The sequence below is a fragment of the Pelodiscus sinensis genome, chromosome 11 (genome assembly GCF_052426305.1).
Source record: "Pelodiscus sinensis isolate ZL-2025 chromosome 11, ASM5242630v1, whole genome shotgun sequence".
NCBI lineage: Eukaryota > Metazoa > Chordata > Testudines > Trionychidae > Pelodiscus > Pelodiscus sinensis.
In genome coordinates this window covers 17,282,357-17,294,476 of record NC_143062.1, presented here as the reverse complement: position 1 = coordinate 17,294,476, position 12,120 = coordinate 17,282,357, and the positions used below count along the sequence as shown (strand labels likewise).

The following is a 12,120-nucleotide window of genomic DNA, read 5'->3' as shown; positions in this document are numbered from 1 at the left end:
AAAGTGATCTGAGATCTGCTAAGAGCCAGGTATTGCCATCATCTGGGTGCCTTAAAGCCTCCCCTCCTTTCCCCCTCCCCATTGTGAGGCAGGGATGTGCTATTATCCCCATTGTACAGATGGTGGAGCCCAAATGACCTGCCCAAGGTCACACCAGCAGTCTGCAGCAGAGCTAGGAATTAAACCCAGTTGTTTCTAACTCCTGGGCTGTTGTCCAACCCCCGAAGCAAGCAGCCCCACCACTTGCTCTGTGTGCAAAGTGGGAGGGGAGGGATGGTTCCTTCAGCAGCCTGAGATCAGCGGGGAGAAGATGTCAGGGTCTGTGGCTGCTCAAAGAGAAGCCCCTACGCAAAGCCAGCAGGTCATCTTCATTGACTGGCAGGGAACCAGGGACTGAGGCAGAAACAAAATAATCAGCAGCCAGCCCAATTGCTACTTAAACAAGGATGTTTATTAGTCACAAACCTTGTCCCTAGAGCCTCTGCCTTTGTGATGCTCTACCAGCTGCCACCCACCAGTCCCAGAGCCCCACGCTGAGCAACACATTTCACTCAAGCCCAGTTTGGGCTTCAGCTGAGGGCTGGAGCCAGGGTTCAGAGATACAGAAGAAGCCAGCTGCTCTCAGAGATGCTAGGGCTTCACAGAGAGGGCTGCCCTTGGTGTTGAAGGAGTTCCAGTGCTAAAGATCAGGGGAGCTTGGCACTAGCTAACAATGCAGTTCTGGGTTCACACACAGCTCTTCGGGTGCTCCTCAGTCCTGGCTTGCAGCCGCATGCATTCCCAGGCTGGGCTCCACTCCCTCCCCCCCAGCTCTGCCAATGCCCCTTAATCCCAACCCGACTCCCCCTCTCCATGGTTCTATCAATGGCCTTCTCAATCCTGACCCACAATCCTCTGGGTTCTCCTCCCAGATCTGCCAATCCCCCTCAATACCTACCACAGCCCTCCTGCCACAGCCCTCCTGCTACCCTACCTTGGAGCTCCTCTCACACAGCAGCCAATGCCCCCCCCCCCCCCAACTCCCACTCATGTCCTGCACCCTCCACTTCTGAGTCTCTTCCTAGGCTTCTCCTCAGCTGACACTGCCAATTTGGCTAGCGGCGGGGATGGTTTAGTCCACTGGGGAGTAGCAAAATAAATTCAAACCTGTCTCATGTAATTCACAAGGTCAAGTTTAACACAGCTCTCTGAACATGGGAGGCTTTATAGTTACTGCTGCTCAGAGTCCCCTAGACAGGGTAACATATTCCCCTGCTCCAGCCTACAAAGCACCAAATGCTAGTTTTTTTACCCTGGCTCTTGGCCTCCTCACACACACCTACCGGTCTCAGTAGCAGCTCGCCATGCCCATCCACTGCAGTCCCCATGCTCCATTCTTCTCTGCTGGAGCTAACTGCAATTAATAGGGAGTCGAAACTCCTGCCTGAGGTACTCGGTGGTAGAGACGCCTCCATTCTTATCTCACCCACAAGCTCTGTTGGTCCCATCTCCATGCAGGACGTCCCATGTCAAGGGGCAGGGCTCATGGAGGGAAGCTGTGGAAGGCGCAGTGTTGGTCAAGGCCTGGGCTAGACAAGGAGGCAAGGTGACTCCTACCCAGAAGCAGCAGTTCAGAGATCTTTCTGAGGCAAAGCGGCCCAGCCAAATCTGCACTGCCTTGGTACAAAGCGAAGCTGCTCCCGCCAGTCACACCCAATCGAAACGCTGCAGGAGGAACCTTGTTATCCAGGACGAAAGAGGGATACCCTGGATTGCTACGCCAGAGAATTCACTCCTGTCCCAACACCTCAAAGGAGAAAGCCACGCACGATGCAAAGCATGCCAGCCCTACCAGCCGGCATCCCACCCACCAGGTGATGAAGAGCTCTCAGCACCTTGCACATCAATCCCGCCCCAACCATTAATCCTGATCACAGGGAAAGACCTCTCCCAATTGCTAGCTCCATGCAGATTTCCCAGCCAGCGGGCAGAGCGGAGCCTGCTCCCGTCACCTGTTACCCAGCAGCCAGGTGTGAAGAATCTCACCGAGCAGGGAGCCTTCCGACAGCATCCAGTGCACTGTGGCGGGGACGGAGCTCACTGCTTTTGCAGAACAAGGGGTGGTGGAGTTGGGCTGAGAGGAGGGGGGGGAGAGAGAGAGAGAGAGAGAAGGGGCCCAGTCCACTCTGCTCTAGGAGAGAGGAAGAAGAGAAGAGAATTTCAGCTGGAGGCTCCCCAGCTCCAGACTTTTCAGTCCTATTGCAACCTGGCCATTCCACACAGGGACGATGCCATGAGCAGGCGGTTGTGCCAAAGGTCTCTGGGCTGATGAGGAAGAGAGCACACACTTTGATGCAGTAGTGCCTGGGACTTGAAGATGGGATCTGTCAGCTGACCTAGATCTGTATGTTCATCTTAGGCCACACTCTCAGGGTAAAAAACTCAAGCCCAGTTTGGGCTTCAGCTGAGGGCTGGTGCCAGGGTTCAGAGATACAGAAGAAGCCAGCTGCTCGTGTCTTGTGGCATGAGTGGGGCCACCTACCAGAGCCAAAGGCCCATATTTCTTCAGGAAGCCAACGCTAACATTAAGTACCTTAAGATCATTATTTGTCTTCTAAGTTGCTGGATTGGACATCAGGGGACTTGGGTTTGATTCCCTGCTCTGCCACAGCTTGCTTTTATGAACTTGGCCAAGTCTCTTAGTCTATCTGTGCCTCAGTTTCCCCATCCTTACAAAGTGAAGAGTAGCGCTGCCCCATCCCACAGAAGTGCTGATATGATAAATCCATTCAAGACTGTGGTGCTCACATACTGTGGAAATGATTCACAGCTTTTAAGACAAGAAGGACCCAATCTGATCATCCAGGCTCACCTGCATACTACACATCAGAGAATTCCTATTCCCACCGCCTGTAATTTGTGTCAGTGAGAGCGCAGCTTTAGCAAAGATAGCTAATCCTAATTTAAAGACTCCAACCAATGGAGAATCTACAACATCCCTGGGTCCACTGGCTAATTCCCTTTGGGGTTAAAAATTTGCCTGATTTCCAGTCTGAAGTCGTCTCCCTCCAACATCCAGCAACTGGCTCTTGTTTGGCCTCTGTCTGTGAGATTAAAGACTGCACTACTCTCAGATCTCCTCCCCACCTGCAGACAGTGATCAAGTCATTGTGGGGACCACATAAAGTCTTAAACTAGATGATCGCTTTAAGGCAGGAGGCACATGCTTTCTGAAGGGATTTCTAATACTACCCCATTAAGATCTCAAACAAACATGAATCAACCCTTCCCGCTTTTCTCACGGAGATCTACAGAGCTGCCCTAAGGTCACCAGGACACAGAATCCAGATCTTGTGCTGTCTGTGATAGAAGCACATGACTGTTCCTTCCTCCTGGAGTGCAAGGGAAATGGCGGTGGGGGAGGGAGAGGAAGCGCTTACCTCCTGCTTCATCTCAGGTCGGATTCCCCATGCGTGTCTAAGGCTCACAGTAGTTAGAGAGAAGAAACTGGGAGATCTTCGGGGAATCCCCCAAGTCATCTTTCATCTCTGCTAGTGGGATGCTTGGTGGGTCCTCCAGAAATCCTGCTCTTCCCCTGACAGGTCAGCTGAGGCCAAAAGAGTTCCTGGACTGGGGGAGGTACTTTGATGTAAGGTCTCTTTGGGAATAGGGTCAATCTAGAATAGATGGGCAAGTTAGATTCACTCGTCCCTCCTTCCTGAGTCTTTAAAAGGTTCTAGGGGCTTTGGTTTCCCCTTGGCCTGGAGGAGCTTGGGTTAATAGCGGTCTTCAGCATAAAAGGCAGAGATTTAAACACAGAGCTAGGATGGCACAAGGCTGCCAGTTCCAAAGGACTCTGTGGAGTCAGCAAACTTGACCGTCCAAACAGGATGGCACAGAACTCAGGCAGACAAATGTCATTCCATGAACTGTGCTGAAAGCAGACATCACACTCCCTCTTTAGATGCTTGTGGGACTAAGACTTGCTCCCTAGTGCTCCCCTATGGCGAGATCCAGATGGTTCTGATTGGATGCTCAGAGCGGCTTCCTTTGAGCCGCACATCCCTTTGCACGCCCTCGCTCAGGGGATGGAAGGAGGCTGTCCTTTGAGCCTGGGCTAAATGGCAATGGTGCTGCTACAGCCCTTTCCACCAGAGGCTCTCCAGGCACAGAAAGGGCCACTCAGTGTCACATATGGGGAAACTGAAACATGGAGGGGTGGTAGACTCTTCCTGCCCTACCACTACACCATCCCCCTTCATCCCCCACTCCCCTGCTCACAGCCTCATCTCCAATAAACACAGGCTCAAAACTCATCAGGGAGGTCTTTCTGCCTTACCTCAAGCTGCCATGGGTAGATCCCAGAGTGAGACGGTTACCCTGTTGGCTCTTTTTTCTGCTGGGGGAATGAAAGGGCCTCTCTATGCCTTGTCTCTCACGCCAGTGGTCCACCTAGCTCTGTATCTCACAGGACGTCAATAGATGGCATTACCCAATGTTGTACCAACAGGGGTGCAATTCCTGGCCCCAGCCGGTGACCGTGTTCTGCCCCGAGTTTGCTCCTAGGAAAGAAAGCAGCTCAAGCTGACTATTTGGCAGCGCAACAGACTCCAATGCGATCGTCTCTGACACCTGAAGACTAAAAAGCCAATGGAGGCAGGGGTGTGCTAGCCCTAAGCAAATGCATGCAGGGGGATCTGGAATAACCAAACAATCCCCAGGCTGAAACATGCATGTGCTAAGGACTGGGTGAGTCCCTAAATCTTCAAACCCAGAAAAGGAGGAACGTGAGCCAGAGGACATCACCAGGGAAGGGGGCGGGGAACGCTTTAAATAGGCGGAGGCAGCATCCCAGCAAGGAGTCAAGATCACTTTGCACATACAGTGTGTACCCAAAGATTTCAATGCAATCTCTACTGCGGGGAAACTGAGGCACAGCGAAAGGTCGGGAGCCACTGGGAGTAGAACCTGAGTCCAGCTTGCCTTGCGCTCTCTCCAGAGGGTGCCCTCTGGACTGCTGAATGGCTAACCAGAAGAAGCACAGGTAGGAGACAAGGGGGGGTGGTATATTCACTCAAGCTTGTAGTGGAGGCTTCATGCTTCCTTCAGGAGGGTGGTGGTTAAAGGCATAGTGCTGTCTTGAATCAGCTCTGCCTGCACCTTTGCAGCCGAGATCCCTTGCCCCCTTACGCCTCCGAGCACCGGGCTGTGTATGAAGAAAAAAAAAATCAATGTGGGGGAGAAAGGGTTAAAATGTTAGATACCTGACACGGGAGGTGTAAACAGGAGGGGATGGGGGGCAACAAGGGGCTTGCAATACATCAGAGTTACAGGTGCACTGCCAGAGTTAGAGCAGAGGAATGCTGTGACGAGAATGAAGGAGGGAAACCCAGGCAGCCCATAGGATTGCTAACAAGGCATTCTCCATGGGGAGGGCACAGGGAGATGGGAAGGGAAACGAGTTGCCCCATTAACCAAAGCAACCGCAGCAGAACAGGCAGCGCGATACGGTCGAGCGAAATCAAGATGCCAGTTTTGCCGTTCGCCAGGCACAGGGGACAAAGGCAGAGAACGAAGAGCCGCACGGAAGGCTGGGCACAGTTAAAGCGACGCAGCAGCTGATTTGACAACGAGACGCCGGGAAGTTCTGTACAAGCCGTTTAATCATCAACGTAAAAAATGAAAAGGGAAAAAGAAGCCATGACATGGACGAACTTTGGATGCACAAGAAAATCCACTTCCTTTTGTGATACCAAGGTACAGAAACAGAAGGCGGAACTCCGCCCCTCCCCTCCAGTCCTAGCTATGGATCTAGAGACATACATTTCAAAACTCTGCTCCGCAATGCAGGCCACACCGAGGGATTAGCCAGCAAAAAAGAAAACGAGCTTTGCAAGTTACAACAGTTAAAACTGATGAGAGGGAAAGGAATCAAGAAAGAATCAGCTCTGAGTTTTGAGCACAATCATCTTAGCTTTCAGTGCAAGCAAGGGCTGGTTCGTACTGGCGGGCAACAGGTCTTCCAAATGGGGATTATTTTCTTAGTGACTGAATCAAAACAAAATAAAACACGAGGAAAGGAAAGCAGGAGGGGAAGCAGGTGAGGGGGAAAAGTAGAGAAAAGATGTAACCTAACAAGCCTTGCAAAGTAAGAGCGTTGAGAAGACCAAAGCAACAAGAAAGCAGGTTAATTTCTTAATTGGAGGGGGTGGGGGAGGGAGACAAACTCACTTCTCATCAGTGCAACTTGACCTTCAAAGGAAATCTAGGCTCTTGCTCTCTCTTTCTATATATATACATACATATAAACACACACAAAAGATTCTCTAGTTCATAGGAGCCTATTTACTGCTTTTCAGGAGGCATGGTAGCCTCCATCAACTGTGGATAGCATCAGAGAGCTAATTTAGGAAGGAGTGGCACTGCCTTATTCCAAGAAAAACAGTGCCAATAAAGAGTTCTAGGGCTTAATTACGCCCTGCCCCATGCCACTACCCTTTCCCCATCAAAGCTAAGATCTCTGGTTACTTACTACTATGAGCACGCTAAGATTAATATGTCTGGGCATACTGAGTGGCATACCCATTGCTGTATTTCTCATAGTACTCTCCTGCACTGTAAGTGGCACCCATGCTGTACTGAGAGTAAGTAGCTGCAGCTGCTGCTGCAGCTGCCACTGCTGCATAACCCGTTTGGTTGTACACTTGGCTGTATGTCTGGGTGGCAGCCGCAGCAGCGTAGGGGTCGGTATATTGGGCCACCACAGCGGCTGTCCGCCTGCCCACGGGGCTCCTCTCTCTGTACGCAGTGGGGGTAGAAGGCGAAGGTTGCAGGGCTCTCTCGTATGCTGTCCTGGCAGTCATTGCACGGTCGTAGAGCTCATAGGCATAGTGGTCATAATATTCCCGGTCATACCAAGATCGGGGAGCATAGGGGGTATAGGGAAGTGGTGGTTGGGGGATGCGTCCCCTGGGGAAATAGTAGCTGGGGGAGGCAGATTGTGGAGGTGGCACAGAGGTCCCCTTGGTGGTCTTAAGGGAGTTGTTGCTCTTGGACAGTGTTACAAAGATCTTCTGGTCCTCCAGAGGCATGTCGTTGAGATTCAAGATGGCATCCATGGCTTCTCGCTCCTTGGCCATGTGGACAAAAGCGTAGTTCTTGACAATGTCACACTCCACCACCTTGCCAAACTTCTCAAAGAGCTCCTTAATCTGGGCTGTGGTGGCCTTGCTGGAGACATTGCCCACATAGATCTTGGTGGCATTGCGAATCTTAGAGGTGGCGTACTCCACTGTCAGGTGGGACCCATAGAACTCCTGCTTGTGCAGCTCGCTGATGGCCTTCTGGGCCTCATCCTCCTTCTCCATGTGCACAAATGCAAAGTTCTTTAGGATATCACACTCGTTCACCTGTCCATACTGCTCAAACAGCTTCTTCAGCTCATCCACTGTGACAGAAGGGGAGACACCTCCCACAAAGATCTTCACCATGGTTGGAGGCTGCAGGTCCAGTCTGCAATGTACTCAGGAATCACCTATGCAAATACCACTGAGACACAGAGGGGAGAAGAGTTACTTCCTGCTCACATTCACACGATCACAATGATATCAGGTTCTCCAGGGATGGTCTCAATTTGTGCTCTCTACACTCTCCTAGACCAAGATCTCAACAGCAGGGGATGTGTCTGATTGGCATGTCATAACTTTATGGCCCTATACTTGGGATGTTAAAATACTGTTATTTGTGTAAATGTGTAACTGTTGAATTTTTCAACGGTTACATGTTTATGCACTGGGGGGGGGGGGGAGGAGGAGGGGAGGGGAAGCTGGTGCTCACAGGGAGTTGGCTTTTAAGCCAACTCCCCTGCCAACACTAACTCCCTGTCATCCCCACCCACCCCAGGCTGCTCTCTCTGTATCCGGGCGGGGCAGAAGCACCAGCTCCCACCTGATCTCTCCTGCACTGCTACCTGCCAACAGACACAGCAGCACGGGAGCTCGTATGCCTGGGAAGCTGGCTCCCTGCGTGTAGCGGCTCCTGTCTATCAGGCCTCCCTGGTGCTGCTGCCTCTGCATCAGAGGCAGGGTGCGTGAGGGTTAACCGATGAGCCCAGGCCTGTCGGTTAACGGCTACACGGTCACATCTCTGCCCTACACGGGGTACCACAGTGGTGTGCAGAAACACCCCGGACGGGCGGGACGAGCGGGGGCGGGCCGGCGGGGCCATCGCCTGCGGAAATGGCCGCCTGCAGGGACTGCAGTTAGCACCACTGAGGAAGTTCTCCCCCCCCCCCCAGGGTCAGGCAGCAAGTCCTCACGTGGCTCCCAACCACGCCTGCCACAAGGGAGAAGCCTGGTGGCCTGGGCAGGGGGCGTGGCTCGAACCAGGGGGCCGCTGATCAAACCTCAGCCCCGTGGCCAGGCCTCTCGGGTCCCCGTGGCCAGGCCTCTCGGGTCCCCGTGGGGCCAAGGGCCTCTGTCCCCCCCCCCCGCGCGTCACTCAATGGAACCGCCCGTGTGTGCCCCTGGCCGCTCCCATCTCAGCGGTATCACCCCTCCCCCGTGTTTCCCGATGACACCAACCCCGCATGCGCACTGACCACAAACCAGCCCGCCCTGCCCGCACGCGCGAGCAGCGGCGGGACCCCGATCCCTCCGGCGCCTTCCCTTCCCGCTCGCTGGGACTCACCGCGGGAGAGGGCGGAAGGGCCAGGGGGGACCAAAGCAGCCGGAGCACCCGTTGGACGCCGACTGACTATTCCTCCAAAGCCACAGAAACAAGATGGCGGCGCCCACTTCCGGGCACCCCCGGAAATCCAGCACCGGCGGCGGAAGCGATTAAGGCGCCGCCATAGTTGGGACACGTGACACCCCCTCCCGGACGGGCTTGTCCTGTGGCGGCGAGTCGCTCCCGCCCAGGCTGGGGGAGAGTTTGGGGGCGGGCTTTGTGCCAGGCGGGGCCCCCGCCCCAGCGAGGCGACTCTGCTGCTGGGATCCCCCTGCCCCCAATCGCTGAAGGGCTTGTCAAGGCAGGAGCTGCCTTTGAAGCTACCCAGGCCCAACACGTCCCGGGGATGTCGCAGCACGTGGCCCTGCTCCACTGGCCAGGAGCGCACTAGGGTCAGGGCGCGCTTCTTCCCGTGAGAGCGCACAAACGAGGAGAGGTCGCAGCCTCTCTCTACTGGGCAGCTTAGAATTGCGCCTGCATTGCCCTAGGCTAGTGCTTCTCGAACTCTTTGGCCAGTGGCCCCCCTGGGCTCGTGCTGTTAATTACATAATTATGTCCAAGCTATTTTGCTAGTGCTGCAGCTAGGGAGAATAGCTTAATTTAACCAGTACAAAAAGAAATATTAAACAGATTGTGCACTCTCTCATGTTAGTATATCAAACTTATTATTTATGTCCAACACAAAAGGCTTTAGTGTTTTCTTTATTTATAAAGGGGATGGGAAACCTTTTTTTGTATTGGGGACTACTGTGCCACAGAAAAATCAGTTGGGGGACTACACAAGAAAGAAGCACACAAAAAACCCTCACTCGTGGCCCCCAACTGAGACAATTCACTGTTCTGGTGTTTCAGCCCCATAAGGGGAGAGACAGTGAGGACTGAGGTTGTGGCCAGGAGAGTGCAGGAATGAGCTGGGGATAGGGTGTCTGGCCAGTAGAAAGGGTATCTGACCTGGGAGAGGGTGCAGGAGCAGGGCTGGGGAGATGGGTGTCTGACCAGGAGGGAGGGTTCAGGAGCAGGCTGAGAGTGCGGGGTCTGGGCATGAGGTGGGAGAGCACTTGCTTTTCTGCCCCACACACTGGCCACTGGGAGCAGTGGGGAAAGCCTCCAGGCTAAGGATGTTAACTAGCGGTTAATTTACTAGTTGAGTAGTCCATGGAATTTCCATCGACTACTCAACTAGTTCGTAGGCACTCCAGCATTCCTCCTTTGAAACATTTTCAAAGGAGGAATGTGAAACTCTGTGTGCAGCCCAGTGCCAGCTTTGAAATGTACAAGAGTCCCCAACAGGGGCTCCTGTACATTTCAAAGCAGAAGTGCCCTCATGGAGCCTGGGGTCAGTGGGGGAAATCAGAGTCCCCACTAACCCGGACTCCATGCTGTGCTGCCAATTTGAAATGCCACACAAAGCCAGGAGTCAGCTGGAGTCCCCAGCTAACCCCAGGCTCTGCGTGGTGCTGCCGCTTTGAATTACCCCTTCTCTCCCTCCCACCTTTGCTGCCTCCATCTGATAGAGGCAGCAAGGGGGAGGGAATCAACTAGTCCTTAACATCCTTACTCCAGGCAGCACAAGTCATTCACTGTTGTTTCCCCAGTCAGGGAAGGGGAGGTGGAGTGGCAAACGTGTGGAGCCACTTCTGGATCAGCTTTGTAGAAGCTATTTTATGTTTAGCTAGAAGCCATCTTGTATATCAGAAACCATTTCAGCTTTTCTCTCAAGCACGTAGACCAGAGTGAACTTTCTGTCACCCCGTGAGAAGAGGCCTACAGGATGGGCTATTGGTATGTGTAAATTGGGCTGGTTGGGACAGGAGATGTACTCCCTCGTACCTGTCCGCCATCTTGTTGATAAGGCTTTGTTTTTCCAAATTTAATTGAGGATTTCTGTAATTGGATGCCCTGACGTCACACTGTTTGGCTAAGGGTATAAAGATACTAGGATTGATTGTATTAGCAGCCCTACTGGGCCCGGCTCTGCTGTGACCACGTTTGGCTCATGCTGTGCTTTATTAATTAATAAAGCTGTTTGTTAGCTGCCTAAACACAGAGGAGCGTGTTTTTGCTTCGACAGCTTCTTTCCCATGGGCTGGCTCCAGCGGGAAGGCTCAGGGCTCCCCCGCAGAGGGAAGCCAGCACTAGCACTCCAACCTCATGGCAGGAGGGTGGGGGGATGTGAGAGGCTGGAGCACCAGCACCAGCTCCCTGCTGTGGGGAGAGGGAAGGAAGGAGGGTGGAAGGAGGGCTGAGCTCAAGCCACAGACCACCAGGAAGGTGGCCATGGACCACAATTTGAGAACCAGTGCCATAAGCAAAGGAAGACAGCACTGGATGGCTGCAGATGCTGGCATGTAACATAAGATTTCCAACATAAGAAATGTACAGTGGAACAAGGGTCACACAGAAGAGCTGGAATAGGGTATGAAGCCTTTCACTGGTAGCCTTTCACAGTCTGCTCCTAGAGCAAAGGGGGAAGGGGAATACATACAAACTGGCGCAGGAACTAAGTTACAGGTTATTCTACCTTTGATCTGAGGAAGTGGGTCTGGCCCACGAAAGCTCATCATCTAATAAACCATCTTGTTAGTCTTTAAAGTGCTACATTGTCCTGCATTTTGCTTCAACTACCCCAGACTAACACGGCTACATTTCTATCACTATTCTACCTTCAGCACACTCATTCCAAATTTGACTCAGGTCAGGAATGGCTGAATGAGCGTAGGTATTGCCTGGCTAGACTAGGCCCAAGCTCCATCTAGTCCAATATACTCTCTCCGGCAGTGGCCAGTCAGTGTCAGACTGACAGTCATTCAGTGATCCCACAGGATACAGCTTATAACTGAGCCCCACTCCTACTCGACAAGCAGCAACATAACCATCACCACTTTAATTGGCAGCCTCAGTCCAAGGGCCACACAGCAAAGCAAGGAAAGTTGTCTTTTGGTGGTGGATCACAGAGACAGGATCAATACCCAGAGGCTGTCAACTCAGTAACCTCCTTCACAACACCACTCAAACATGCCTCATTCATTAGAAACAGGACCTGGTCTGTATACAAAGGGTCAGTGTTAGTAAAGCCCTTTAAGTGTTGATATGTGCCTAGAATTATTGTTTTTAGAAACAGAGGTAGGACAAAGAGCAGCAACATGATTAATTGAGAAAGGGCTGAATTTTGTTCTTTCCTCAACTTAGATGTTTTCCCTTGCTCTAAAGCTTCATTAACAACCTGGCTTCAAGGAATCAGTCCTCTCTTCTCTTCTATGGATTCCCCAGGTTTCACCCTCTGCAAACATATTGCATTATGAAGCTATTAGCATAGCATGAGGACCTTTGCAAGGGGTAGGATATTAATCCCTTTATTCCTACCCTCCAGCAGGTGGCAATTGAACCACAGCATGGAGCTATAGATTTGGGGAC

The 12,120-nt window shown here is 52.5% G+C and overlaps 1 protein-coding gene across 10 annotated transcripts; it reads right to left on the bottom strand.

The window, feature by feature from the left end:
• Positions 1 to 429: 429 nt before the first annotated feature.
• Positions 430 to 8,812, bottom strand: LOC102462236 (uncharacterized). 10 transcript variants are annotated; one of them, XR_012906511.2, is made up of 4 exons: positions 8,668 to 8,812; positions 6,562 to 7,527; positions 2,026 to 5,185; positions 430 to 1,535 (listed from the first exon to the last, which is right to left on the bottom strand). XR_012906511.2 is itself a non-coding variant. In XM_075939160.2 (4 exons), the coding sequence occupies exons 2-3, from the start codon at positions 7,467 to 7,469 to the stop codon at positions 5,074 to 5,076; spliced, it is 1,020 nt and encodes a 339-aa protein (XP_075795275.1). In that variant the 5' UTR covers positions 7,470 to 7,527; positions 8,668 to 8,812; the 3' UTR covers positions 430 to 4,541; positions 5,054 to 5,073. The 10 variants fall into 10 exon arrangements, 4 of the variants coding, with proteins under 4 accessions (XP_075795275.1, XP_075795274.1, XP_075795276.1 ...); XR_012906508.2 differs by having other exon boundaries at positions 430 to 2,170; positions 3,420 to 5,185; XR_012906512.2 differs by having other exon boundaries at positions 430 to 2,165; positions 3,420 to 5,185.
• Between the last annotated feature and the right edge of the window lie 3,308 nt (positions 8,813 to 12,120).

What these genes read in the sequence shown, in the direction of transcription:
- LOC102462236 (XM_075939159.2), bottom strand. Translation starts at nt 7,469, where the DNA reads ATGGTGAAGATCTTTGTGGGAGGTGTCTCCCCTTCTGTCACAGTGGAT. An exon ending in TATGAGAAATACAGCAATGG is followed by an intron (nt 5,186 to 6,561) that starts GTATGCCACTCA and finishes CTTCATACACAG; the next exon opens with CCCGGTGCTCGGAGGCGTAA.